The sequence below is a fragment of the Letharia lupina genome, assembly GCF_014066315.1.
Source record: "Letharia lupina isolate WasteWater1 chromosome Unknown contig_2, whole genome shotgun sequence".
Taxonomy (NCBI): Eukaryota; Fungi; Ascomycota; class Lecanoromycetes; order Lecanorales; family Parmeliaceae; genus Letharia; species Letharia lupina.
The window spans coordinates 2,812,569-2,838,406 of record NW_023502971.1 but is presented as its reverse complement, the minus strand read 5'-3'; the positions used below and the strand labels follow the sequence as shown (position 1 = coordinate 2,838,406).

Sequence of the window (25,838 nt, the reverse complement as noted above, 5' to 3'; positions counted from 1 at the left end):
TCCGAAGGTTGCGAAAGAAAGCGTAAGCATAGACTTGTAGATGTTAACGAAGGTACCGTAAGAGACTGTACTTCAACGGAGAATTAGAAGTAAGGGGGAGTTGAGACTTGATACAATTATATGGATCCCTTTCATTGAGTCCTTGTCGCGGTTTGGTGAAGAGAGAGTTTGCTCAAGCCAGCTTAATTGGTACCTTTGATTGAAAAAGAACCGTAACTTATAGACAAAATACCACAACATCTGCTATCACTCAACAGAACCTTAACACACTGTCACTTGCTTCTGCATGCATGCACAATTGTGACAGGCCATCATGCCGGGCTAGTAAGATCTCCAATTGTGGTCATCCGTCGACACTGAATATAGCACAAAAGAATACTGCAATACCTGTGCCTTTGGAAACCAATGACGGCAAGGACATGGTCAACTTCACATCATTACCGCACCAACTGAGGGACCAGATTTACAATGTTCCATTGATCAACCACGAATCCATAGTAAACCCTATCCACCTTGACCGCTATGAGAAGGGTACCCGAGACTTCGACCTCCATCCGGCCTACGCACTACTCAGCATCAAAGCCTGAACTCAGAGTGTAGCGCTCGAAGCACGCGAAATCTTCTTCCGCCGCAACGCTTTCGTGGTATATGACTCAGTGCTCTCTGACTTCTTGAGCGGAGACACTGTTCATCTTCTCTTTTCTTGGTACCGTTCGGGCCTTCGGCCTCAAGTCGTGCCGAAAGCCGAAGGTTCCAATGAGCTGCTTACTTATACATGATACTTGAAGATTTCATGCTCAAAACACTTCGATTCCGTGCCTGAATATTCACAAACAAGCCTACATCACCTCACAATACCGAACTGGTTGTCGTTCACCTCGACCAAAAACCTCTGCGAGATCAGCTCACGATGTCCAAGCTCCTAGTCGTCATTGGCATCACAGGCCAGCAGGTACGTATCTTACTATATACTCATCACCTCTCGCGCCAGCTTGCTGACCTCACAGGGTGGCTCCGTCGCAGAGCTCTACGCCAAAGAAGCCGGCTGGAAAGTCCGTGGCATATCCCGCGACCCATCCAAGGCCGAGTCCTGGACCGCCAAAGGCGTCGAAGTTGTCAAAGCCGACCTCAACGATACAGAGTCGCTCGTAGCAGCATTCAAAGGCGCCAATGCCATCTTCTCCAACACTGATTTTTGGAATCAGTTCTATAATCCTGCAACTCAAGAGAAACTCAAGCCAGGACAATCGATCAACGAGTATTGCTACGACGTCGAGTTGCAGCAGGGCAAAAATGTCGCTGATGCGGCTGCTACTGTGGAAGCTTTAGATCGGTTGATCATGTCGTCTGTATGCAATGTGAAGAAGTTGAGCAAAGGGAAGTACACCTGGGTTTACCATTTTGACGCCAAGGCGAACGCCGTGGAGTATATTCGAGAAAAGCACCCGAAGCTGGCGGCGAAGATGTCGATCGTGCAGATCGGAGTATATATGAACAACTGGAAATACAACAAGCCCACAAAAGTTCGCGGCCGCCACCGTGTTGGAACTATGAAGTTACTAACATCATACAGCAAGCCGACGGCACCTACCGTTTCTCCATCGTCGGCTCCGGCAGGACACCATTACCCCACTTCGACACCGAGAAAGACACCGGCTACGTAGTCCACGCAGCGCTTCAATCGCCTCCGGGGAAGAATGTCTTAGCGGCAGGCAGCATGCTTTCCTGGAGCGACTATGCCAAAGTGTGGTGCGAGGTCAAGAAAGTTCCGTTCGGTGGTTACGACGAGATCCCGATCCAAACCTATGAGAAGAACATTCCCGTGCCAGGCCTGGGCAAAGAGTGGGGGGAGATGTTCTTGTTTATGGATGAATTCGGTTACACGGGTGGTGAAGAGGGTGTGGTGCACGCTCAAGATGTGGGTTCAGTCAGATGAGATAGATATCGTGAGGTGGTGCTAATCATGAAGTATAGCTCGGCGTTCCGTGCCCGTTGACTACATGGAAGGAGTATATCATGAAAAATGATGTTTGGGCTGATGTTCTCTCAGCATGAGATGCAGGGACTCCGGGTAATGTTTTTCCAGAAAGCGAGAAGGTCATTTCGCTCTTCAGATCATATGGACCTATTTGGCGACCCCCCAGAGTCTGTACACGTTTGCTATGAGTCTGTTTGAAGATGACACCCCACTTTGGCTTATCGTGCTTGGATGAGCCTCCGCGTAGTTCCAACCCAGGTGTTCCAGAGCAGATGTTACCAGCAAAAGCCTTGTGATCTAGCATCTGGGCACGCAGGTCCTCTCAAGCCAGCTGAGTCGCCAGAGTTAGCTCTCACTTCTGCCGGAGCCACTGATGCGATGTAACGCCCGATCTGACGTACTTATGCACCAAATGCCATGCTATGCAAGCTTAGGACCTTCCGGTGATACCACTCCTCAAAGCGTGGAGCTCATTGCCTAAGAAGACAGCCAAGCCTTCAATTTCGCCTTATTAGTCAAAGCATCCTTCCCCGTAGGTCCCTTCTCCTTCTTCCTCCCCTCCTCCTCCTCATCGACCTCCACATCCCCATCCTTCGGCATCGGCGTCGGCACCTTATCAGGATCCTGCAAGACATTCATCCCCATAGCACCATGCGCTAACCCGCCGTCAGTCCCCGATCCCATCAACGCACCCCCGGTATTCTACCACTCACAACTAGGGAACATATTTTCCCCCCGGGCCTGGATGGTGTCCTCCAACCCCAGACTCTCAAAGTGCCAAGCCTCGCCGTCGTTCTTGTAGCCATCGAGCCCTTTCTGCATCTGCGCCCTCGCCTCGTCGTACATCTTGGTGCGAGGGAGGGTATCCCGGAGGACCCGCATGTCTTCGTCGCCGATCTTGACGCCGAGCTGCACGGATAGGGCGCCGAGGTAGATGATGCCGTGCTTCCAACTGGATCAAGCAGATGTCAGCATGCTCTCCTCCATTGGATCTCGGGTCGCAAGTTCAATCATGAGTAATGATATCGTAAAGCGCTTACTTCTTAGCTTGGAACTTTGCAAGAAGCTGATGGAAGAGGCCAGCGTTGAGCTTGGCGACGACCTCATCATGGTTTTTAGGGAATTCAAAGTTGAACAAGGGATCGTTGGCAAGCTTGCCCGCTTCTTCGTTGATCTCTTCTATGGTGTCGAGCTCGTTGTCCGACTGGAAGAGGCCATATCCCCAGGCGCCCATGATTGCTCAAGTGTGATATCTATTGGGGCGTCAAGGCGATGAACAAGAAGAAATGATTAGTATGCTGAGCAGAGACTGCTTATGAGGAACATGAAACAGATTTCCCTTCCGGACGGTAAAGAGTGAATTGAAAAGATGATTACGTAATGTGTACTTTTCTCCGACCGCAGCGAACAGTGACACTGGAGACTCTCAAAAAAATTCGGCCAGTATGCCCATCCCAGCAGCCGTGCTCCCTCATTATCTCGCAAACACTTCAACATCCATCCGCCCTTGCTCACTCTGTCTAGCCAGGCTCCACTGTGCTCTTATATGGTCTGCTCTACCCAAGTCCTTCCTCGCTCTCACGACAATGACGAGCGGATAATCAAGCTTCAAAGGGGTAGGTGAGTAATCATCCAACTTGTATATCGACTGTCTTCCTAGAGTCGATCAAACGTCAGCGAAACGAAGACACGGGACTACAACAGTATTTGTATGCGTTTTACGGCTCTATTTGTCGCAAGAGTGATTTGCGACCGCAAATTGTCTCTTCGCACAGCCTCAGCGCTTGCACCTGATACAGATCCATCCGCTTTCGGCAAACATTTAGCGTCTGTAGAAAATAGGATCTCGTCGCCAGATTTACACATCTCACTTAACGATCTTCGTACTCTTCTACAATGAAGGAGACTAACAGTATCTATCTTGCACTGCTACTCGGGTTCTGTGCATCAACAAATGCAGCGCCACCTTTCAATTCGCAATCATCAGCGCAGCTCGGCCTCATAAACACAACCGCTTCCTTTGCTGCTCTTCCCAACATTACAATACCTGATGGTAGCACGCGCATATCCGTTGGCCCAGCGTAAGACTCTCCCAGATCCAGAAGTGCACCACTCATACCAACTCAGCTTCCCACCTGGTCTGAAGCCACCAGGACACGGCATGTACTACGAGGTGCCGTTTTCGGACCCGCCCGTCAAGCTAAAATTCCAGTACTGGAAGCTCAATCCCGACCGCAACGAGACCGAAGTAGGCGAGTGCTTCCAAGAAGCCATAAGGGAATGCAGCGACCGGGCGAAACGGTCCACAAAGATGATCAAAAGGGGTTGGGAAAGCGGGACAATTGTCCTCGGGGTTGTGCCGTGGAAACAAGGTAGGTGTTTGCGAAATCTTCCTCCTCTCATCTGACTGCAATTGGGCGTCTCGATAATGGCTGATTTCGAAACTCGCAATAGATCCAGATCAAGAACAGTACTTGACGTATGGAACAGTCGTCGATGTGTTGCTCGGCGCCAACAGTTTCAGACTGTTCTATCCTCACTTAAATTTTCTATTCGATATTTACATGATTGTGGGTGAACAAGAGGATGAGGTTTACGTCGGTAACGGGCAATTAGACGTCTTCATATTAGGTCAACATACAACAGAGACGGTAGGAAGCGCGGATGGCTTAGAAAACATGTGAAGGTGAGGCGGCTGTTGCTGCTCGTGAGGCGCTGGAAGGAGCTGCTATATTCCGCTTAGATTTAGCGTATTCAAAAACATCTGGAATACTTGGCACCGGAGATCTTTCACACCACACACCCAAATTCGTACTGTAGTATAGAAATCTCTCCGCAAAGTTATTTAATAACACTGCTATTGTTAATATAGGTTTCAAATGAAAAGATGAAGCTATAATAAAGTCTTGGTATGTTCCTTAGTGTTAGCAACTCAGCTAAAAAAGCCTGGTTCTAAAAGGAGCCTGCGTCTTTTCTTCATCTCAGCCCCCCCCCCCGCAGCCGCGGGGTTCGCCTAAACTCCAAGGCAGCAGCGCTCTTCCTCAGACACAGCGTGATTACTACGTTTACTTCCAAATCGACTTCCATTCCTCGAAATTCACCGCACACCTTGGACAACCGTCTTACGGCCTCGGTCACTAAAGTACCTCTGATCTTGCATTTTCCGCAACCGGATCTCCACACCTACGGCCTCTCTGCGACTAAAAATCCCAACTCATCTAATATGCGTCTGCTCAACACGAAATCACTCCAATTCGAGCAGTTTTTCGATAGCCAAATCCCAAAGTACGCTATTTTATCGCACAGATGGGGCGATGACGAGGTGACCTTTCAGGAGTTCCGAAAGGGCACGAAGCAAGACGGTCAAGGCTATGACAAGGTCATAGAGTGCTGCGTTGTCGCCGACAGCCAAGGTTTCCAATGGGTTTGGATTGACACCTGTTGCATCGACAAGAAGAGCAGCGCTGAGCTCTCTGAGGCGATCAATTCCATGTATCGTTGGTATGAAGGTGCGGCGGAGTGCTATGCATACCTCTCGGACGTCACCTGGGACATTGAAGACAGAGAAGCGTCTAAGCTAGCATTTCAAGCAAGCGTATGGTTTACCCGCGGATGGACGCTTCAAGAACTGCTCGCTCCTCCTAAGGTGATGTTCTTTGATCGTGAGTGGAAATCTTTTGGAACCAAGAAGGATCTGTCTAGGGAGATATCAGCCGCGACAGGAATCAGCGTCGATCACATGGAATCGCAGTCCTCGGCATGTGTGGCAACAAAGATGAGCTGGGCGTCGAGCCGAGCGACCAGCAGATTGGAGGACATGGCGTACTGTATGCTGGGCTTATTTGACGTCAACATGCCGCTGCTCTACGGAGAGGGGAACAAAGCTTTCGTGAGACTTCAGCTGGAAATTATCCGGAAGTCGGACGATGAGTCGGTCTTCGCCTGGACTTCGTCAAGAGCCAGTCATGGACTGCTGGCTCCCTGGCCGACCTGTTTTGCCCAGTCGGGGGACATCAAGATCCACTCGTCCCTGAAAAAGAAGAGGTTCCCCTACCTTATGACAAACCAAGGGCTGGAATTCGAAGTGCCATGTCGGTGGCGTTTTTCATTTGGAGGGAAAGTAAAGTGGGATCAGTCGAAAGACAGATTGTCACTCGCACTCAATTGTTGGAGGGAGGGCGCGAAAGGTCCTCTTGCCGTCACGATCATACTTGCCAGACACGGCACCACTTGGCAAAGAGAGGGTTGTGACAAGCTGGAACTGAGCAAGTCCGTAAGGGATTCCGTGGGTTCCAAGGGGGAACTCAAGTACACGATCCCGATACACATACACCAGCAGAGGCTGTGACCAGCCCTAGCAACTGAAATGACCTCATAAGCTCTTTTCTGACCAGTCAGGATGTTCGACCTCTGCGACCAGCTGAACGACCCGACGATGGTCCAGGCTCCGTGTCATTGCTGTTGGAAGAGAGTGTCGAAGATACCCCGCCGGCCTCCGAGGTCTGTGAGGCAGCCTGTGAGCCACTCAAATCAACGAACAAAGCTACCCGGTACCCCGAGCTCAACCAGAAGTCTTGAAGGTTTCGGATGGATGATAGTTTAAAGGATATAAAGTCTCGAAAACGAGTGGACTAGCGCAACCCTATTGCGGCATGAGATGGCAATGGTCACTCGAGGGTGCGTGAGACTTAGACAGGTCCACCTCAAGCGAACACTACTTGCGAACAGAAACGGTTCGTAAGGGTTCAGACATGCCGACAAGGCTAACAGTTGATCTTGGATCGATGTATAGGAGTGAGGTAACATTGAGTTGACGAATGCTACCAAGGACTTGGCACGCCGAGGAAGGGTGAAAACATTGAATGTTGGTGGGGGCTTTCCTGCTAGAGGTAGACCCGAACTTCGAACACTCTATGATTGTTTTCACACTTGAAATCAGGTTTCTTGGGGATGAAGGCAGTTCGTCGCATCTTCCGGCGTTGGCGGACGCTCCTTCGCTGGGCCAGCTCGCTCACTGAGGATTGATGAATCGGCTGAGGTCGTACGAGCAATGATTCTTTTGGATGTTCTTCCGCACGATGAAGAACGCTTTGTAATTGGAGTATCTTACGAGAAATGGAATCATATGTAGGTCTCATATCCTCGGCCCGAAGTATCGCGTAGTTCGATTTCTCCAATTCAGTTGAGAGCTCAATCATCAACTCAGCTTGTAGTCTAGTGCCATGAAAGGTGTGAACATCCGTTCTTTCTTCCGCTTCGCAATGATTAAGTTCTGATTAATACAGAGTAATTAGTCTATCTATAATATATGCATCAAACATTATCTATCTACCCATGAATCCTACATGTAGCCCTCACGACGAACCTATATCGTCCAAGCCCCAAAACCCCGCTCCAGCCGTCCCTCACCCGAAAAAGAACGCTCCCAGCAATGTCCCAAGAATGGTATAGGCAACGAACCACGCCATCCGCGGCGACGCCCGCTTCCCCTGCCCGCCCTCAAACAGCCCCACCCCAGCACCGGGTCCCGGCGTAGGCAGCACGAGACTACCAGTCCCCACGACCAACGTACCCCCGGACTCCAAACGGACCGGCGTCCCCGAGACGGTAACGCCGCCGCCGCCCGGCAGGAGCGTAGTCCCCGCGATGGCGAACCCGGACGGGTTCGCCGTGAGGAGCTGCCCGGCGAGCGTGAACACGTCCGCCGGCGGGACGGCGGCCGGGGCGAGCGACTGCGTGCTCGTGCCGATGACGGCGTCCGCCGCGCCCGGCGCCAACCGGATCGGCGTGCCGAGAAGGGTGATGATGCCGCCGGGCGTGAGGGTCTGAGACGCGATGACGAAATCGGACGAGGCGTCCGCCGTGTACGCTGAGCCGTCCCATGTCAGGACGGGCGCTTCGGCGGCGAGTGGGGCGGGAGCGGTTGCTAAGGATTGGGTGCTGGTGCCGATGACTGCGACGTTGGCTGAGGGTGCTAGAGATATCAGTGTGCTGGCAACTCTTATCTGACCGCCCGGGGATAGGGTTTGGCCAGCTACGACGAATTGCGAAGCTGCGTCGGCCGTGTACGTGGAGCCCGCAAATGTCAATACCGCAGGGTCTGGACTTGGTGCGGGGGTGGTGAGAACCTGGGTGCTACCTCCAACGACGGCGACGTCGGCGGAGGGGTGGAGCGATATCGGTGTGCTGGCTACAGTGATTTGCCCTCCTGGCGTCAACGTCTGGCCTGCTACGACGAACTGAGAGGCCGCATTTGCGGTGTATTTCGAGCCAGCAACAGAGAGCACTGGTGGCGACAAAGGTCCGGGAGTCGGGGCTAGCGTGCCAGCAATTAGGTTTCCAGAGGGCGCCAGGGAGTAGTATTTTCCGTCGGATGTGTGGGCCGGTCCACCCACTGATAGTGTTTTGCCGGCAATTGCTACGGCGGATGGATCGGTGATGCTGAGGGTCTGGCCGAGAGCGGTAATGGCGTGAGGAGTGAATGCTGGAGATGGAGCAGGGGAGGGAGCAGGCGCGCTTCCTCCTCCGAGGGCACCGTTGATGAAAGCTCCTAAGCCTTGGGTGGATGGCGCTTCACCGCCCAGGGTGATAGTCGTGGGTGCTTGTGGTACTGCCGGCTGATCGTTCGGATCTGATACTTGAGACTCTGAGGCTGGAGCTGAAGCTTCTTTTCGAGGGGGACCATTTTGACTCGGACCATCAGAACTATCTGATTCAGAACTAGTCAGATCCGAGTTTGCATGGTCGTCTGAGGCATTTGGACCAGGACTACTCATATCTGATGTTTGAGGATCTGAAGCCGGCGTTGGAGCACCTGGCTGAACGGGGCTACTTTGGCCTGGATCATCCGATTGCTTAGCGCTAGGAGCTAGCGGATCCAGTTTGAGAATGTCTGCTGGATCCGAAGCTCCGTTTGGATCCGACACCTCTTTGCTTGGATCTTCTGAGGGATCACTACCGGCACTGCTTGGCACTGTCGTAGGTTTTGGTAAACTTGGCGACCCAGTATCGGCCGGCTCAGCCTTCAGCGCCGTTTGCGCGGGAGGGTTATTCACCGGTGTAACACTCGGTGCAAGCGCATGAGCTTGCTGCAATGTATCTGCTGCATTAAATACCGACATCGACTCAGATGTAGGAGGATCATTCAAATCGCCACCGGGAACCAGGGCAGTCGCCGTTTGCAAGGTCTTTGGCGGATCATAGATGCCGCATGGCAATGTTAGAAGCGCGTCGGCCGTGTTAGTAGTACAAGCTCCCCAAGCGGGGTCGATCGACATGAGTTCTGTTGGCACCAAGATGACCGGGTTGTACGGCTCGCCATAAGTTGCTGTCAGGTAAGTGCTTCCATCGCAGGAGGTAGTGAATGGATTGGAAAGCCCCCAAGTGGGACATGCAAGGTCCGAGAGAGCCAAAGTATCAATGACGGCTTCCGCATTCAGGCCCTGGGGCCGACAGGTTGACGGCCAGTTGGCATATGAAGCGGTGGTGATGGCTTGAACGGCTACAGGTGCAGGATTGGTGTGCACGCTTCCCAGAAGACCGCAAGAATCTGATACTGAGATCCCACCAACAACGGATACGTACAGCGATGGGAAAGTACTAGAGCGGTTATCAGTACGAAAGGATCTATATCCATCAGAATGTTGGCCTACAATGTATGCCCATCAAGGACAGCGGTTGGGCCATTTGTCACCTGAGTTGCCAGAGCTTGGATCCTCGAGGCATTAGATGCGTAAGGAACGCCGGTCTGGAATGGGTTGATGGAAGCCCCTCGCGCGCAATTGTTTTTCACTGATGCAGTAGGCCAATAGTAAACCTGGACTTGATCCGCCAGCACTCGACAATTGCCACATTGTGTGATTGATGCCGGTACGGTTGCTGAGGCCGACGAACTAGACGCCGCAGAGCTGATGTACGATGCCGCAGTGGACTGAGTTACTGGAGAAGTCGCATTGGATGATGCTGCCATGATTGAGGGAGGTGTCACGGTAGGTACCCCGGTAGAAGGCCATGGACTAGAAACTACTGTGGGCCCAGCTGAAGGTGTTGATGTTGGTGTTGCAGCCGAAGGGATAAGACTGGGGATTGAAGTGGGCGCAGTTGAGGATGTTGTTGTTGGTGGAAGTACCGGACTCGGCGTACTCGAGGTCGAGGGGATTGCAGCAGGTGGTGTACTCGATACCACATGAACTTTTATAGCCGGCGAATTCACTGCAGTGGGTGTTGTCGATGAAACTGGAGCATTGCCGGCCGGACCTTTCCCAGCTGGAGCGCTCGAGAGTGAACCACTCACCAGCGGTGCATTGTCGACTGCGTACACAGGAGCAATTTCGTCGCATGGTAGCGTCGGGCACACTGCTGTGACTCGGGCGCAGTGGGTAAAGAGGATGCATATGATGCCAAACGGTAGTTGGGTGGGTAATCGCATGCCTCCACTTGGTGTTGGAGTCTTTGAGTTGGGGGGGAGATGGGGAACCGGATGACCATGAACCGGCTTAGATTTTGACGGGCGTAGTGGATGGATCAGAGATCTTGAATCGAATGCTCGTCTCGATTATGCCTGGACGCGCATGTCATAAGAAGCATAAAATCACAAATATACACGTTTGAATGCGATCCAAGACGTCAACGAGCAGAACGACTTCCAGAAGCACGTCGTATGCACGATCAACAGACAATGCTGAAGTTGTAAAAAGCACACACAATCAATAGACGTTCCCAAAAGCCGAACACGAACCAAAAAGGGGGGACCGCGCCCGCGTCTTTAAGCAGAAGACTCGAATGCTTAACAGTTTTTACTTACAGGGCGAGACGGCTGTGTACGGCGCAGCCACCCTCTGTGGATCTCCAAGATGAAATTCAAGTGAGATCTCTAAAACATCAGCCAACCAGCGATCAAACGTATTTAGTACGACGAAGACCCCGTCGTTTTGGGAATTAGTTTCAAAGCACGCCGCATCTCAGCCGGAAAGTCGCACCAATAACTTCTTCCACACTCCACTTTATTAGGGTCTCATAGGGCTGGCCTAGTGAATAAGCGAGGGGTTAACGAATTAAGGCTCAGCCCCAGGCTCCCAGCTGAGATGCAGAGGAGAATCGTTCGAACTCGGCATGAAAACGTCAAGTAAAGTATTCGCACCCCTCGAATTTCGCAAAGTTGCATGTCTCGCACGTGTGAAGATTCGACGGCAGTCATGACACGACCAACTAAAGTTGTCCAGATGAGAATTGAAATGGACATAATGATGGCCAACGAGTTGACTGGACAGAAATAAGTCAATAGTGGACAGCGGTTTCCGGGAGCTGAATCGAGAATCGAGATGCCGACACGGATTCTGCCTCAAATTTAAAACAGCTGGCCAATCACTATGCGTTTTGCCCATCATGTTTCGTTCTCGAACGGAGCCGGACATGGATGTGCTTGGGGCGCCATGAGCATCCAATCCACGAGAGAGGCTGAAAAGGCGGATTACGTCCACCAAACCCTGAAGGAAGAGAGATGATAATCCAGATGTGACACGTTGATCCTGGTGGAAGATGAATGCCATCCATCCATAGCCCAGGTCGCTACGCAGCGAATCTGGTTCACTGGGTCGACCCCATATCTGAAATGGTGCAACGATGAGATGTAACTGTAACTGTAACTGTCGGTAGTGAGAAGGACGAGGGAAGATGGGGCGACAAAAAAAGAATATTGCGGCAATGCCGAAACATTGCCGTCAAACTTACACGTTGAGACTACTGTAACGTAGTGTAGTCTTAATCAGATTAGATCAACCAATCAAACATCATCAATCTCTTGGCAATCAAGACTTTAGCACGGAGGAAAAGATAGTGATAATAGATCATATCAGCCTCACCTTCTGCTTCCCCTCTACTCATCACAAAGCAAAAGCGGCCAATTCCAACCCGAACTCTTCGTGCTACAGGAGTCAGTTCCTGTCAATCTTCAGTCGCCGCTTCACTATCGAAAGGAGCTAATGACAGACCAGATCGAGAGTGAGGACATCTCCGCGGTGCTTTACGACGTCGTCAAGCATCCATCAGCTTTTGATGTATCGCAAAAGCTACGCGAAGTATGCTACGGCTACCACAGCTCTGGGAGATGAGAAGGGGACGACGGTGTTGAAGAAGATGAAACGAAAACTCCCCAGTTTCTGAGCAATTGTTCTGTATACGGTGACGAAACCGGCGGCAGGCAATACGAGATGCCTGGGATGGCTGCGAGCCTATGTTCTTGGACATTGACAGATGGCGGTGCATTTACCAGTGACCCGCATCCAGAGTCTTGTGGTCAGTGTATTTCGTTAATTGTATTAGGTTCGAATCCTAATGGCGCTGGTACGATGGTGTAATGGTTTGTGTTTTACTTCTAGGTTGTATCTAAGTTGTGGAAAATGAAAGCTTTGGCCTTCGTACTTTGATAGGACTGGGGATACACCGGGCCTCCGTAAGGATTATTTCTATCTGTATCCATTGACTTTAGAACCAAGTGACCACACAGTGACCACACAAAAGCCTCGAGATATTTCTTTCAGCGCAAGAGGCCTGTAGCGAACTTGGTGTCGGTCACGATTACGACGTGCCTTGTTTACAGCCTTCGCTACGGACTGCAACAGAATTTCACATGCTTGAAAAACAATTCTTGTAAACAAGCAGTATTTCTTCCATGATCTACATCGCAACGAGACGCTTCTCTGCGGCCTCCACGGTTTCGCGCGGTGAAGCCCAGAGCAGGGGAGATGCGTCCGCTTTGACTGACCTCGTACATCACATCATCAAGCGCCAGCGCCCTCACCGAGCTCTTCACGCTAGCCACAACAGTCTCCAAAGTCACGAAAGTTGCCCGCAAGGTACACAGAGTCGGGTTTCCTTTCGAAGCGTCCGCGTCGAAGACGACACGTCTCAGTCACAGCGATCCCGGGCCGCCAAAAAGGAACATGTATGGAATACTAGTACGAATCCGAGATCCGAAAATTGCGTCTGAGATCTTTTCATACGTGGAGAAAGGTCCTCGGCATTGACTGTGTACATGTAAGCACGTAAAGGAAGACCTAAATATATCATAATATATCCGCGAACGAGAGACAGAAAGCTGATCATTGTTCACTGCTCACACGAGGAAGTCTTTGGTGAAATGAGGTTCGAACACGTGCTCCGCTTTGGCTTAGCATCTTATGGCCCTGATAAGGCACCTTTGCAAAGGAGCAAGAATATACTATAGCATTCATCCAAGCTAGTAAACCGAGTGATCTCCATATCAGCAGCTCGTGTAGACTATCGAGTCGTAAAAAGAGAAAAGATCTCAAACAGGCCCAGTATGTGACCTTGATGCCAGGTTGCTTGACCGAGGGAGCAAACACAGCTTCACTACCTCCGGGCGGAGTCTTCAAGAACGGCGGCTCAATGTGAGCGAAGCATATCTCTGTTGGACGACTGCATTTAATTCGACATCACGATGATCATCGTCTTACACTGACACAGAGGCAGGAAGAGAACCAGAGCGTACGGTTACAGTCATCGAGCGTGTGACCCAGCCGGACGACGCAGCTGGTGCTGGATTGGCAGGTTCACGAGCAGGGGCAGCGGGGAGAGGCGGGCGACACCTGTCAAGACATGTCCCATCGCACCGGTAGCAAACGAGGCCAGGGACGGCATGACTAATGAGGCGATGGTCCGAGACGGCCCGGAACAAGGGTCCAGAAACGCAAAACTATAGAGGATGTTCAGTTGCTCGACGGCGTCTTCCCACTTGTAGTGAGGAGGTGGCAAACTCCGAGAGCGACACCAGGGGGACGACATAGGATCGATGTTTTCTGAACTTGGTACGAAGCTGACATTAGCCTTTTGAAACCATAACCCGAGAGGCTGAATCGAGTAAGCTGAGGCGGAATTGTAGGAAACGGAGTAGATTTTAACAGCTAGCGGCCCGCAGAAACCGTGACATTTTGCAGTACAGTTCATCAAGATAGTAGAGGCTCCCCGTCTCTCACCCTCCTTTGGTGTGACAGCTATCTCTCTTTTAGCCAACCGCTCAGACGCCCGACTGCCATGGTTCCCGCGAATCGTCGTTCATGATTCGTTGTCGGAAGACCAACCCCGAGTCCAGCACCAGACACTTTCCAACCAGTCGCAAGGCAGACTCTTGAAGGACCATTCCCAAGCCCCTTCATGACGGTGGACCATAGCCCTCTGAAGCATTCAATCGTTGCCCGCGCCCTTGCACCATTGTCGCCCTTCCCAGACCGCCCTCACCCACACTCCCCTCATCCTCAGTCTCCCACCCGTCCTCGCCCGCCTCACCCATCTTCATAGTCTCCTCCAACACCAGGAGATCGCGCTCCAACACCTCCGCCCAATTCTGAATATCGCCCAGCTCCTTCAGCTTCTCCGCCGCATCATCGGCGACCTTTTGGTGCTTCCTGGACTCGGCGGCGAGCTTCCTCGTCTGCCTGGAGACGTCATCTTCCTGCTTGGCGATGGCGGCGGAGTTGTGGTGGATGTCGGAAACGCGACCTTCGAGGGCGGAGATGTGGGTGTTGCCGATGGAGGTCAGGTGGGCCGTGAAGGCGGCGCGGGCTTCGGCGGTGCGCTGAGGGTCCGGGGGTTGTTGGTGGGCTTGCTCGACTTGGGTTGCGGAAGAGGCGGAGGCTGTCATGCTGTCAGGTAGTCATCTTATAAAGGTATCTCTTGCCGGGAGGAGTATGTGGCAGCAGGGATCCGACAGCGGCGTGCCGATCCGCAGAGCCTCACCATTTCAGATGGATGCATGTCCTCTTTTGCAATCTCCACCATTCATGATCAGTCGTACGAATCTGCTCACTGCGCATACCATAGCTCTTGTACTTAGCCTATTGGACCGTGAATTCGCGGGCGGCGACGTTGGCGACCTTTCACCAATTATCATGTCGCGATCTACGGCGCTACCAGTGAACCTTTTAGTCAACCACCATCCCACTCCCTCCCTCAGCATCTGCCACATTGATAGCCGGGGGCAGCTTAACATTGGTTAGAGAAGCTATATTAATGAGCGCTGTTGTCTTCCGACAGTTGTAAGATCGGCATTGTACTGCGTTTCCGCCCACTTGTCAATCTCAGCAAAGCACAGCGAACGTCGCAGAAGCACCCCAGCTTCGGCGCAGAGCATTGAAGGGCTTCAGAAACCCAGAAAGCTGTCTTTTCCGTCAACCTATATCATGATAGAGACTCTAGGGTTCGCAATCGATGTTGCAGGTCTCGTAGGGGGCCTTCACACGCCTATTCGGAAAAGGATACGGAAAGTGCTCGTTCAACGTGGATACCGCAAAACCCCGCATGTCCCACTGAGAAACTTCCTTGGGACTCGGTCCAGAGCCCACCTGAAGTGACAGATCTCGCCGTCTGATGAAGAGTAAAGACTAACCCAAATTCTTCGGCGGCATATTATGGGCTTTTATAAGACGCTGAGAATAGCCCGGAGCGCTTCAAGAAGTATTCTATATTGCACAAGACAGGCACTGACAAATACTACTTGAAATGCAGATTTCGACTTGGATACGAGCTATCAACATTTCAACTCGTTCTTCATTCACATCGTCCTGACCCTCGTGTCTTCATAACATCGAATCCCGGTCGTCCGAAGAGCACTGCTAGCTAATCTGGCCACGTATACCCTAATATTTATTGTGTAGCCTTTACCGCGCACACATTGCAGTGGCTGCCATCAAGACCGCTGCTTACGAATACCGCCTTGTGATGATCTGAAAGATCTGCTCAGCCAGATCCTCATTATGAACAGGCGCCCAGATCTCCAGAAAGTACGGTAGATGCATAGACTTCGTCCAGCGTCGCGCGGCCTTCAATCCCAGGAACTCGCCATCAGGAGCAAAAGCCTCTCTTGCATCGATGACAAGGTGATCCAGTTGCATGGAGCCTATTTCGCGCAACTTCTCCAACCAGATGTGCTGAAGCTCGGTCGTAACCTTCGTGCAAGTCCATCGGAACCGTTGCATAACTTTAATGTTGTCGAACCCTTCTGCGCCCGCCATTTTCATCTCCCAATCAATATGTTTCTGAATATCCGGTCGAGCGGGACCATTATTCACTACGTCCCTCCACGTCCACTTCAAGGTAACGTTCCTGATCTTTGAGAGGACTCTCGGTATGGCCAGTTTGCCATGTTCGATCAGCCAGCTTACATATCCTTCTCCGAACACCCACGTATTCTGGCAGTAGTAGATGCAGCTGTATTTATGATATAACTTTCGATCGAGGGCCCGGAAGTGCTGCACATATGTTGGTCCTTCGTATGGAAATACGATCTCTTTCCCTGGCCCAAAGATCTCTTCGAGCATGGTGTCTCGAATAAGAAGGTTGAGGTCCAGGGGTAGGCTTTGCACGGCGTGTTGCAAGTTTATCCATTCTGCCTGTTCACGGGCGCGAGCAAGCTTTTCACGAGCCTCTTCGGCTGCAACGTCTTGGACATGAGCATAGTCGGGCTTCCAATCTGTGTCATCCACGTCTTCGTCCCCAATGGCGCTCAAGAGGTACCTATCCTCTGCTTTTGGGTTCGCGTAATTACACCCTGGGGTGGAAAGGATCATCAAGTAGGCCTTCAGACGTTCGCGTGAGCAAGTCGAAAGGTCGCGAAGGACCCAGTGTCTTCCCATTCGATTCCAAAGACTACACTTGCTGAAACAAGTGTCGAGGTCTTGGAGCACCTCTTCTAGACGCGAGAAGTGCGTGAGAGGGAGACCGCGGAGGGTCTGTTCGAGGAGGGCACGTCTGTCGTCGGTCAACATGCCCCAGAGAGCGAGGATGTAGAAGCTTTCGACACCTTGGGAAGCACTGGTAGGCAGATGCCCAGGGCCGAAATCTGGGTGGTAGATTAGCTTGTGTCGCAGTAGACGAGGTGCACAAGACTTTCCTGGGCCCATCTTCGGCAAGAGCTCAGAAAGTTGCAAGCTTGATTCAAGGGGAGTGGTAAGTTCGACGGTAGATATTGGAGAAGAGAGTGAAGGTGCAGCATCAAAGTATGGAAGTCAGCACTCCCTGGCTTTTGTTTCTGTAGGTCAGTGATATGAACTTGGATGGTTGAGGGTTTTCCAAGCCCCATCGTACAATAATGCCAAGGTAATAACGACAACAGCGAGGTAATCCCATGGGGTTAGTGGCCGCCATGTGGGTCCGCCAATCGGAGGAAGTGTTACATGAACGGATAAAACAAGAGGTAGACCAAATTACAAAAATTGGTAAGATAACATGAGTCTCGCCCATGAATGTGCAGTTTTTTTTAAATCAGAGGGTTGAATATAGACCGCGGCACGACCTTAAAACAGGTGGATAGAATCTCGTTTGTCTAGTGACTTGGCAAAACTCATAACGTTTACTAGGTCAACTTTTCAAAATCCAGTTCATCTGGTGAACCAATCCTTAGGATGCTGTGGCTCCACGATCTGAGTTCGGTGTTGAAGTTTTACTTGTTGGGAATGGGAAGTGTCAAGACCCATTCGATCTGCTCAGATCTTAAAACGAGTATCTCCAGCTCTGCTTCATTGGCAACATAGTTTCTGAAAGTTTAATGACAGGTCGGCCATGTTTGAAACGATACTTACGATGAGTAACTCGTAACCCGTTTTCATATTGACAGAGGATAGGCTCCCAACAGACACAACACCACTCCGCCTAAAAGCTCACGCTCCCACTCTCCCGGCCCATCTCCTGAGAATGAGTGGACAGCTCTATAATCGAGCTTGCAATTCGTCCTATATCCACCCACTGATGTTTGCTAGTCCATCTCACAAGCCTCGCCTGATCCGACTTATTCGGTCAATGACTTGACGGCACTTGACAGCGATCCGGCATCTCTCGCTCATCGCCCGTCCCCAACACATGAATATGCGCAGGAGCATCGGCAGAAAAAGTATTTGCGGTACCTGCAAAGTACCAACCAAGGAACTCACCGTCAGATCCGTAAGCGTCACTTGAACCGAGAACCAGCTCATTGAGTTGAAGTGGCCTCACCGCGTCAACTTTTGCAAGCCAGGTTCTTCAAGAGCTTAGATCTGGTTTTGTCTCATATCCCCATGTAAGCTGGAAGAGAATCGAGACGGTCTATGCCGGGTGAAGTATCGTTGGGAAGAGCGATGTAGTGTTCTAGTAACGGATACTTGTAGTCCTGCTTTGGAACCTCATTTCTGTCTTCCTGATAGACTTCATCACTGGCAATGGCATCCAGGGCAGGTAGTCCATCCTCGTTCTATAGTTGCCTTGTCCGATGACCCAGACACTCCCAGGCCGAAACTCACTCCGTCGCTTTGCGTACATTGCTCGATCTAACGACTTGAAGAGATGCAAATTGAGGTGATCGACACCGAGGTGGATTTTGCGCGGCTCGAATACTATGTGGAGGAAATCTTGCAACATTCTGGCGAATAGCTCGGGAGGTAAGGTGTGCACGAGTCGGCGCATTTGTGAATCTGCCGGCTCGAGCGCATCTTCAGGAAGAGGTGGGAAGGCTAGGCTAAGCTGTCTGCCTCGCATTTCTAGCGTGGGATGTCCGGTCCGTAGGTATAGGTCATGCTCACTGGCTCGTCGTAGGCTCGAAGGGGTACCGCTTTGCTTTCCCTCTCGATGGTCGTGATAGTCTGTACATTGCTGGCGACGAAAGGAAGAGTGCGATCTCCAACGGCAGTCGCCTATCCGAACGAAAGAATTTTGATATAGTTGCTGAACACTGCCATAGAACAGATGCGCATCTTGCCGGCTAACTTGAGCGTTGTGAGATAAACGAGCCGGCTCAAGCGTGCGTTCAGCCTTTTAGCGCTCAAGTCAGTATCCTGGACGACGTTCTCGAGGAATATAGCGCGCCTTCGAACCTCTACGGCATACCATATATCCTCGAAGCTTAGGGGGACGGATTTGGTTGGGCCAATTAAGTGGCGAAGTACAGTCTGTCTAATCTTCAAATCAGCTTGTGCAAGATAGGAGACCCTGGTGATTGTTCATCCTTCTTTGAGTATTCATACAGATTATTTTTTGTGTAAGAAGGAGCTTTTCCGTTGTTGCACGATGAAAAGAGAGAGAAGGTAGGCTGGAAGAGGGAAGCCCGTCACAAGCGGACGAAGGTAACCGCATTCATAGGACCCAGTGTTGAGGGGGTACCATAAATCCTCGAAGGTGAGGGGTGGTAAGGCCGGGCGACCCCAATTGACGAGAGTCAGGTCGACTGGTTGCTTATCAGCCTGTGATTTGGGGAATTCATGTTGTGCGTACCTTGATCTGTCCCCTCGAGACTAAACCAAGTCGCCATTTCGAAGCTGCCTGTCGCGTTGGATGTGTGTGTAACAGACCGCGCTTGCTGAGCGGAAACTCGTCGTCGGATCTAGATAGACCGCCGGTCAAGGTTGGAGGATGAGGAACGTAATGTGTAGATGGTGGAGGGGTTCGAGAAGCAAAGAACCCGCAGGTTTGGAAGCTACGAAGTTGTTGTGAAGGTGTTGCAGATATAGTGAAAGACAAGGTACGTGCCAGGGTTGCCAAGCGAAGAGTGATACTCATAGTCGCAATTGGCAGTATCGCTACAAGCTTTTAAATGACACCCAGCATTCAGGCGCAGGCTGGGAGTAAAGAGTGATACTCATCGTGGCACTGTATTGCTTCACGCTTTTGACAACAATCAGACCCGATCAAAGCGAGACAAGATGTGAGATAAAGTGAAGGAATAGTGCAAAGTGACTGTCGCTAATGTGTATCACAGGAGGATGCTATGCGAGGTGATTTAAGCGAGCAATTTATGTCTCGGACAGAAGATGGGCTCTTTAGGAGTGCGCAGGTCTCATGAGATCAAGGGAGGGCTTGAAAAGTCGTGGGCTTTGGAATTGGGCCAGTCGTGCAGACAAGAATGCATGTAATAGGCTCGTGCACCTAGCGATGTTAGCAGATGACTTTCCGTTGTCTTGGCAAACATACTATGATAGGCTGCTTTGCGAAGTCGTGGTTCATGAGTACGGTTTTCTCGTCGAGACCAAATGCTTCTGCTTCTTCAATCACGCCTTTAACATCCTCGAGTACCAACTTTCCGGGCAACCTAGGACGCTTTCGATACAGTTCCTGCAAGCCACGGCCCTTTCCGCCACCTACATCGACTAGAAAAACCGCATCATACTCTGTTTGAGCGCCCTCGACAAGATTCTTTTCGACGAGGTAGAAGTTGGGACATATCCAACTCCGCCTTCCAGTGTAGTAGCGAGCCATATGATTTTAGAATTGCGATAAAAGTTCCGGACGTTGAGATAACCATTCGAAGAGGTGATGTTTTGTGCCATGGCCAAGTCGAATCGCGCCATCGATAGGGTTGTCAAGGTTCTTGTACTGGCTGTTGTAGAGGGGTTCTGGAAGCGCAAAGATGTTTGGATCGCTTAGATCAAGCCTGTCACAGAGGTCGGCTCTTGAGTTGATAGTAGAGTCAGACACAAAATGTGGAGCATGAATACAGTAGGCTAGGCGTCTCGATGCATTGGCTCTTGGAGAGCTTTCGAAGATGAAGTGGGGACGAGCTCGTTGGGACCTCTATCGTAGATACTACCCATCGCTGCTAGATCCTTCAATAACCGTCCTAGAAAGTTTTTCAGCCTTTACTAAGCTGCAGACTATCCCGAGACTCGAGAAATACCACGACCCATTCATAAGAACCGGGTCCGCGTGCGTCATCTTCGCAAGTTCAGAGATGCTCTTAGCATCCCCATGACTCTCGTCTAGTCTTTCGGAACATCCAAGTCGGTAGCAGCACGTATTGCAGCATGGTGCCCTTGCTGTGTCCCATCCGACGATCGGCATAAGAGACTTTAGTTAGGTGGAGACGGTCAAACCTCAGCCCAGACATTCCTAAGGATCGACTCGACGGGCGTTTCCAAGGCAAAGACCAGCGAGCGAGCGGCATCTAAACACTGTCATCGTGCCCCTCCAGTGTCTTTGCCCAAGTCTTTGCTTGTCGTGTTGATCTTCTTTACCAAGGCGGGGATATCATAGGGTGTGAAAGACATGACGAGAAGGCAGACTTGATGTTAAATTATGGAGTTGTTATTTATTCAAGTCCTATCGAGACCTCTTGAGGAGGTTGTGCCAAAGCACTCAGCCAGATGTTATCACTTGACCATGTGGCAAGTTAGGTGCAGAAGGTGCTTTTCGCTAAACGGGGCCAAATGCCTAGCATAATTAATCAAAGCTCCTGGCAGACGGATTGAACCTCTTCGTCCAAAGCAGATCCTCTCGCTATTCGAGCAGTCGATCCGAACTTTGCATTGGACATGACCCCTCACATATTTGTGTACTTGAGAAGTCGTAACCGGCTCTCACTTGTATCGGAAAGACGGTTACGTGCATTCGGGGGCTTCCTTTTATATGTCAGATTTTCTTTCTGCAACATTTCCTTGAAACTAAAGTTGATACCCCAAGCTATGCCGTCTTGCTTCGAGAGGTGCAGCTCAACCTCTGCTTGCTCTTCGGGCTGCTGTTATTGGGCATGCAGAATGCATGATACGTGATATTCTGCAACGTTGGTGGGTGCTATGTTCATCGATAACAAGTTACCCTTGCATTGGCGACGAATCAGAAAGAGGACGAGGAGGTATGCAGGTAGCATTCAGTGATACGAGTAGCAAAATAACATTAGGGAGGCCGCTGTCTCGAGAATATTCATGCATGGTCCTATTGTCGATGGTCAATTGGGGAGACGGGCCCTACATCCCATTGCGCTGGTACCTTTCATCCTATGTTCCAGCTCGGTAGGGTGAGACAAGTTCGGCAAGGGTGAGCACATGCTGAGCATAAGCGACTCAACAGGCGTAAAAGTGATTTCTAAAGATTTCGGCCGGGGTTAAAACTACGCGTGTGTCGAGCATATGCTACCCATGTAGAGCAAGCCTCGCCTAAAAGTAAGCATATGCTTCACAATCACAGAGACGAAATCCTGAGAGGCGATCAAGAAACTTCATAACCCAAAACAAGGGCGTACAGTGGATAGTCTGGTCGAATGGCACACAATAGCAATCAGAAAACGGCAGCCGCCTCATCGATGCTTGAAAGCCTCTGTGTCCAGTCTCGCAGTGCTCTTCATCTTCTCCGCGCAAGGATGGCCCTTTCCAAGTGTCACACAAGCGTCATGTATCACCCGATTCTCCATTTTGCGAGCGCCTGGCGTCACCAGCGCCTGAACCAGCCAGCTCCATCTCTCATCGCCCTTCTTCCACTGTGACATGTAGGCTCATCTTGTACGCTTCAGGTCCAATGCCCCCTGGCCTAGCTTCTCCAGACCCTTCCTCTTGCTTGTCCTTACGCCGACTCTTGACAGACAGTGTCCGTAAGTTGTGTTGCGCTTCAAGGTGTGCCGTCGGAGGAGTGTGTAAGGTGCGATGTTGATCGTCAGAAGCGGACAAGGTGCCCGGAAAGTAGCAGTCGAAGCGGTAACCCCCTCAAGTACTGACAAGAGTAGGACCAATAAGAGCAATCCTGATCAGGATCAACATATGCTCCCGGGATGATGCCCGGAGTCGACTGCGAACAGCTTGCAGCCAAGCCATCCGAAGTGGCAGTCTGAAGCGCTGTACCCACTTGTCCTTGTGTCAATTTGGGCCATCGGCCCGGGATCATCTGTCGTTCAAACAGAAACTGTCCCGGAGAGCGTTAAACAGCTTCGAAACTTCCTGATTGATGCTACTTTGGCCGAAGTTTTGAGGATCTGCTGACACTTTGCCTCGTTTTTCTGGGGAAGGTTTGCCGAACACAGCTCCTCTTGTGGTGGAAGGACGCTGCAAACATTCATAAAGCCAATATACATGAGGCCTCACACACCTGCATGGGTTGCCCACGGGCGACCAATTTGGTTTACTTTCCCAGTGCAACAGACATTTTCTCCATTCTTACAGCGTCGCAAGAGTACTCGAGGTCTCTCCACAGCGAAGGCAGGCGCGTCTGTATACAGCCACGACAGAGCCGTTGAACGCATCTCAACCAGCGTAAGAGAGTTCTATGATCGGAAGCAGAAGTTCCGCATCTTCCATGGCTCTACAAATAGTACACGGCAGTCTACTGTTACACATAAAAACATCGTCGACACGAGCTCCCTCTCCCACGTCCTGGAAGTCAATACCGAAAAACAGACTGCTTTAGTGGAGCCAAATGTGCCGATGGATAGACTAGTGGAGGAAACAATCAAATATGGGTTGGTGCCGCCTGTGGTTATGGAGTTCCCTGGCATCACAGTAGGGGGTGGCTATGCTGGGACATCAGGGGAGAGCAGTTCTTTCAAGCATGGATTCTTCAACCGAACGATCAATTATATCGAGATGGTGCTTGCGGATGGGGAAGTCGTCAGATGCTCAGAGAACGAAAAGCCTGATCTCTTTCACGGTGCAGCTGGCGCCGTTGGTAGTTTGGGCGTCACAACCTTGGTAGAACTGCAACTCCGCCAAGCCAAAAAATACGTCGAAACAGTGTACCATCCCGTATCAAGTGTGGCTGAAGCTATAGAGAAGATTGAAAAGGTCACAATGGATCCTGAGCTTGACTATGTGGATGGTATTCTGTACTCGAAAACCCAGGGCGCCGTCATTACTGGCCGGATGACCGATATTCCCAATCAGAACGCCCGGGTTCAACGCTTCAGTGACGCCAAGGATCCCTGGTTCTACCTTCATGTACAAGACGCTATCACAAAGAGGAGTGGTCCAACCACAGAGATGATTCCAATGGCTGAATATCTTTTTCGCTACGACCGTGGAGGCTTCTGGGTTGGAGCTCTCGCCTTCGATTACTTCAAAATGCCCTTCAACGACTATACACGCTGGTGGCTTGATGACTTTGTGCACACACGCATGATGTACACGGCTTTACACGCCAGTGGACAATCCAAGAAATGCATAATTCAGGACTTAGCGTTGCCATTCTCAACGGCTGAGCAGTTCGTCGACTATACGGACAAGGTCTTCGGTATCTATCCCCTCTGGCTTTGCCCTCTACGCCAGAGCCAACTGCCAACCATGCATCCTCATGTGAATGAGATGGAAGCAGACGGTCACAGCCTGAAGCCTATGCTTAATATTGGCCTCTGGGGATTCGGTCCACCTCAACCGGATGACTTTGTACAAGCTAATCGTGACCTCGAGCGGAAGCTCCGAGCGCTGGGCGGGATGAAGTGGCTTTATGCGCAAACTTATTACGCCGAAGATGAGTTCTGGCAGATGTACGATCGGAAGTGGTATGATGCCCTGCGCGAAAAGTACAATGCGACCTCCTTGCCAAGCGTCTACGAGAAAGTGAAAGTCGATGTCAACGCCGAGAAACTGGCAATGAATGCGCCTCTAGGCTCCTCCCTTGTCGGCACATGGCCTTTCAGTGGTCTCTACGGTATCAAAAAGGCTATCGATAGCGGTGCATACCTCCAGGCCAGAACTTCGGCATGGAGGTCGATTGGGGAAGGAGATCGATTTGGTATAAATAGGTGATCTGAAACACCCACAGTAGTTCTCTTCAATTACTCTGGGAACCTCGGACAGTAATACTAGGCACTAAAATGATATGAGATCTTCTACGATCTCCCCTTCTGAATCATCATGAAACAGTCATGAGGATTCCTTGTCCAAGGACCAAATCATGATGCTCGCTAAGCGCTGGGGCTGTGGGGGCCAAAACATGCGCGTCTCTCATTTCCACGGTCATGAAGACGTACTTTTTTGGGCATAGCTCTTCTACATACCCTTGTGGTACCCGTGCGTCAAGATACTTGTATGGTTGTGGGGACTGGAGGGGACTCTGCGAACCCCCACTCGGGTGCCTACGAATCACTTCGATCCTCGACAGAAAAGGGACGATGGTGCTCAGATTTGGCAACGATCTAGATCCAAATACTACTTCGGCGCTTAATACTGGAAAGCCTCTCAGATGGTATAGGTTGCCAAACTATCATGAGTTGCCAATCATATTGCTGCTATCGCGCTTGGGTTACATTGCATGAATTAGTCCCCAACAAGCGAGCATTGCTGGCTTTTGGTGACGAGGCTCAGCCAATCACCTGAAATACATTTCTATCAGGCTTCAGCCTTCCTCTGTTTTGTGTCCACTACAAAGCCTGGTTCGGGACGCATCAGTGTTCGGTCAGCTTTGCATTGTCCCGGTTCTACTCTCGTGTGCCTACTTTTCCCTGAAACGCACATGTACATCAGTACGATTATATCGTGCAACCTCGCCTAGAACTTTTGAGCTGGCTCATGTCAAACAATTCGACGGCTACGGTGGCTCCCCATCTATCTCATGGGTGGATCCCTCAACCCAACGGTCGGGGAACACTTGACATACTCGAGAGCTGTATTGCTACTATAATCTTGTGCACTTGGTCCGTGCTTTTCTTAAATGTACCAGCTGAAAATGAAGGGCCCTGGGAGATGTTCCGAGCGAAATCCCGTTGGATGCTGTTTACCATTTTCTTTCCCGAAGTCCTCACAGGCGTAGCTGCAGAGCAATGGCGATCAGCTTGTCAAGGTGTCGAGGATTTTGCCCGACTGGAGAAAGATTGGGAAGCTGCCTTGGGCAGCGTCTTATCTTCCAAAGAGCCCCCTCAGACACAGAACAACCTTTCGCGACTCCGAGGCTCACCATGGACGATGCGTCATGCATTTTTCGCCGATATGGGGGGTGTCCATCTCAAGTGTCCTGGTTTTCCAGCATTTCCTGTGGACAGTCATCAACTCTTATACCTGGTAGAGCACAACCACATCGAATACCCAGAAATAAAAGCAAAAGCCATCTGGGACAGGAATAAAGCGGACACTTTCGCCCGCATCCTTACACTCGTTCAAATTATATGGTTCTTGATCCAGGCCGTCAG

At 51.0% G+C, this 25,838-nt stretch overlaps 8 protein-coding genes across 8 annotated transcripts; 3 read left to right on the top strand and 5 right to left on the bottom strand.

Moving 5' to 3' along the window:
- Window positions 1-910: 910 nt before the first annotated feature.
- HO133_004879 (uncharacterized protein) lies at window positions 911-2,055 on the top strand (the record flags this gene model as incomplete). Its single annotated transcript, XM_037295791.1, has 4 exons — window positions 911-952; window positions 1,008-1,523; window positions 1,574-1,918; window positions 1,975-2,055. The coding sequence occupies 4 exons, from the start codon at window positions 911-913 to the stop codon at window positions 2,053-2,055; spliced, it is 984 nt and encodes a 327-aa protein (XP_037157792.1).
- A 400-nt stretch (window positions 2,056-2,455) lies between these two features.
- Window positions 2,456-3,212, bottom strand: HO133_004878 (uncharacterized protein; the record flags this gene model as incomplete). Its single annotated transcript, XM_037295790.1, has 3 exons — window positions 2,456-2,634; window positions 2,692-2,930; window positions 3,019-3,212. The coding sequence occupies 3 exons, from the start codon at window positions 3,210-3,212 to the stop codon at window positions 2,456-2,458; spliced, it is 612 nt and encodes a 203-aa protein (XP_037157791.1).
- Window positions 3,213-3,874: 662 nt separating this feature from the next.
- Window positions 3,875-6,556, top strand: HO133_004877 (uncharacterized protein; the record flags this gene model as incomplete). The annotated part of the gene is made up of 4 exons (XM_037295789.1): window positions 3,875-4,059; window positions 4,106-4,350; window positions 5,008-6,286; window positions 6,373-6,556. 4 exons carry the CDS (start codon window positions 3,875-3,877, stop codon window positions 6,554-6,556), a joined length of 1,893 nt encoding a protein of 630 aa, XP_037157790.1.
- Window positions 6,557-7,383: 827 nt separating this feature from the next.
- Window positions 7,384-9,947, bottom strand: HO133_004876 (uncharacterized protein; the record flags this gene model as incomplete). The annotated part of the gene is made up of 2 exons (XM_037295788.1): window positions 7,384-9,577; window positions 9,631-9,947. The coding sequence occupies 2 exons, from the start codon at window positions 9,945-9,947 to the stop codon at window positions 7,384-7,386; spliced, it is 2,511 nt and encodes an 836-aa protein (XP_037157789.1).
- A 4,200-nt stretch (window positions 9,948-14,147) lies between these two features.
- On the bottom strand, window positions 14,148-14,636 carry HO133_004875 (uncharacterized protein; the record flags this gene model as incomplete). Its single annotated transcript, XM_037295787.1, has 1 exon — window positions 14,148-14,636. One exon carries the CDS (start codon window positions 14,634-14,636, stop codon window positions 14,148-14,150), a length of 489 nt encoding a protein of 162 aa, XP_037157788.1.
- A 1,057-nt stretch (window positions 14,637-15,693) lies between these two features.
- HO133_004874 (uncharacterized protein) lies at window positions 15,694-16,893 on the bottom strand (the record flags this gene model as incomplete). Its single annotated transcript, XM_037295786.1, has 1 exon — window positions 15,694-16,893. One exon carries the CDS (start codon window positions 16,891-16,893, stop codon window positions 15,694-15,696), a length of 1,200 nt encoding a protein of 399 aa, XP_037157787.1.
- A 1,139-nt stretch (window positions 16,894-18,032) lies between these two features.
- Window positions 18,033-20,212, bottom strand: HO133_004873 (uncharacterized protein; the record flags this gene model as incomplete). The annotated part of the gene is made up of 4 exons (XM_037295785.1): window positions 18,033-18,215; window positions 18,239-18,603; window positions 19,232-19,340; window positions 19,928-20,212. The coding sequence occupies 4 exons, from the start codon at window positions 20,210-20,212 to the stop codon at window positions 18,033-18,035; spliced, it is 942 nt and encodes a 313-aa protein (XP_037157786.1).
- A 2,579-nt stretch (window positions 20,213-22,791) lies between these two features.
- On the top strand, window positions 22,792-24,459 carry HO133_004872 (uncharacterized protein; the record flags this gene model as incomplete). Its single annotated transcript, XM_037295784.1, has 1 exon — window positions 22,792-24,459. One exon carries the CDS (start codon window positions 22,792-22,794, stop codon window positions 24,457-24,459), a length of 1,668 nt encoding a protein of 555 aa, XP_037157785.1.
- Window positions 24,460-25,838: the final 1,379 nt, after the last annotated feature.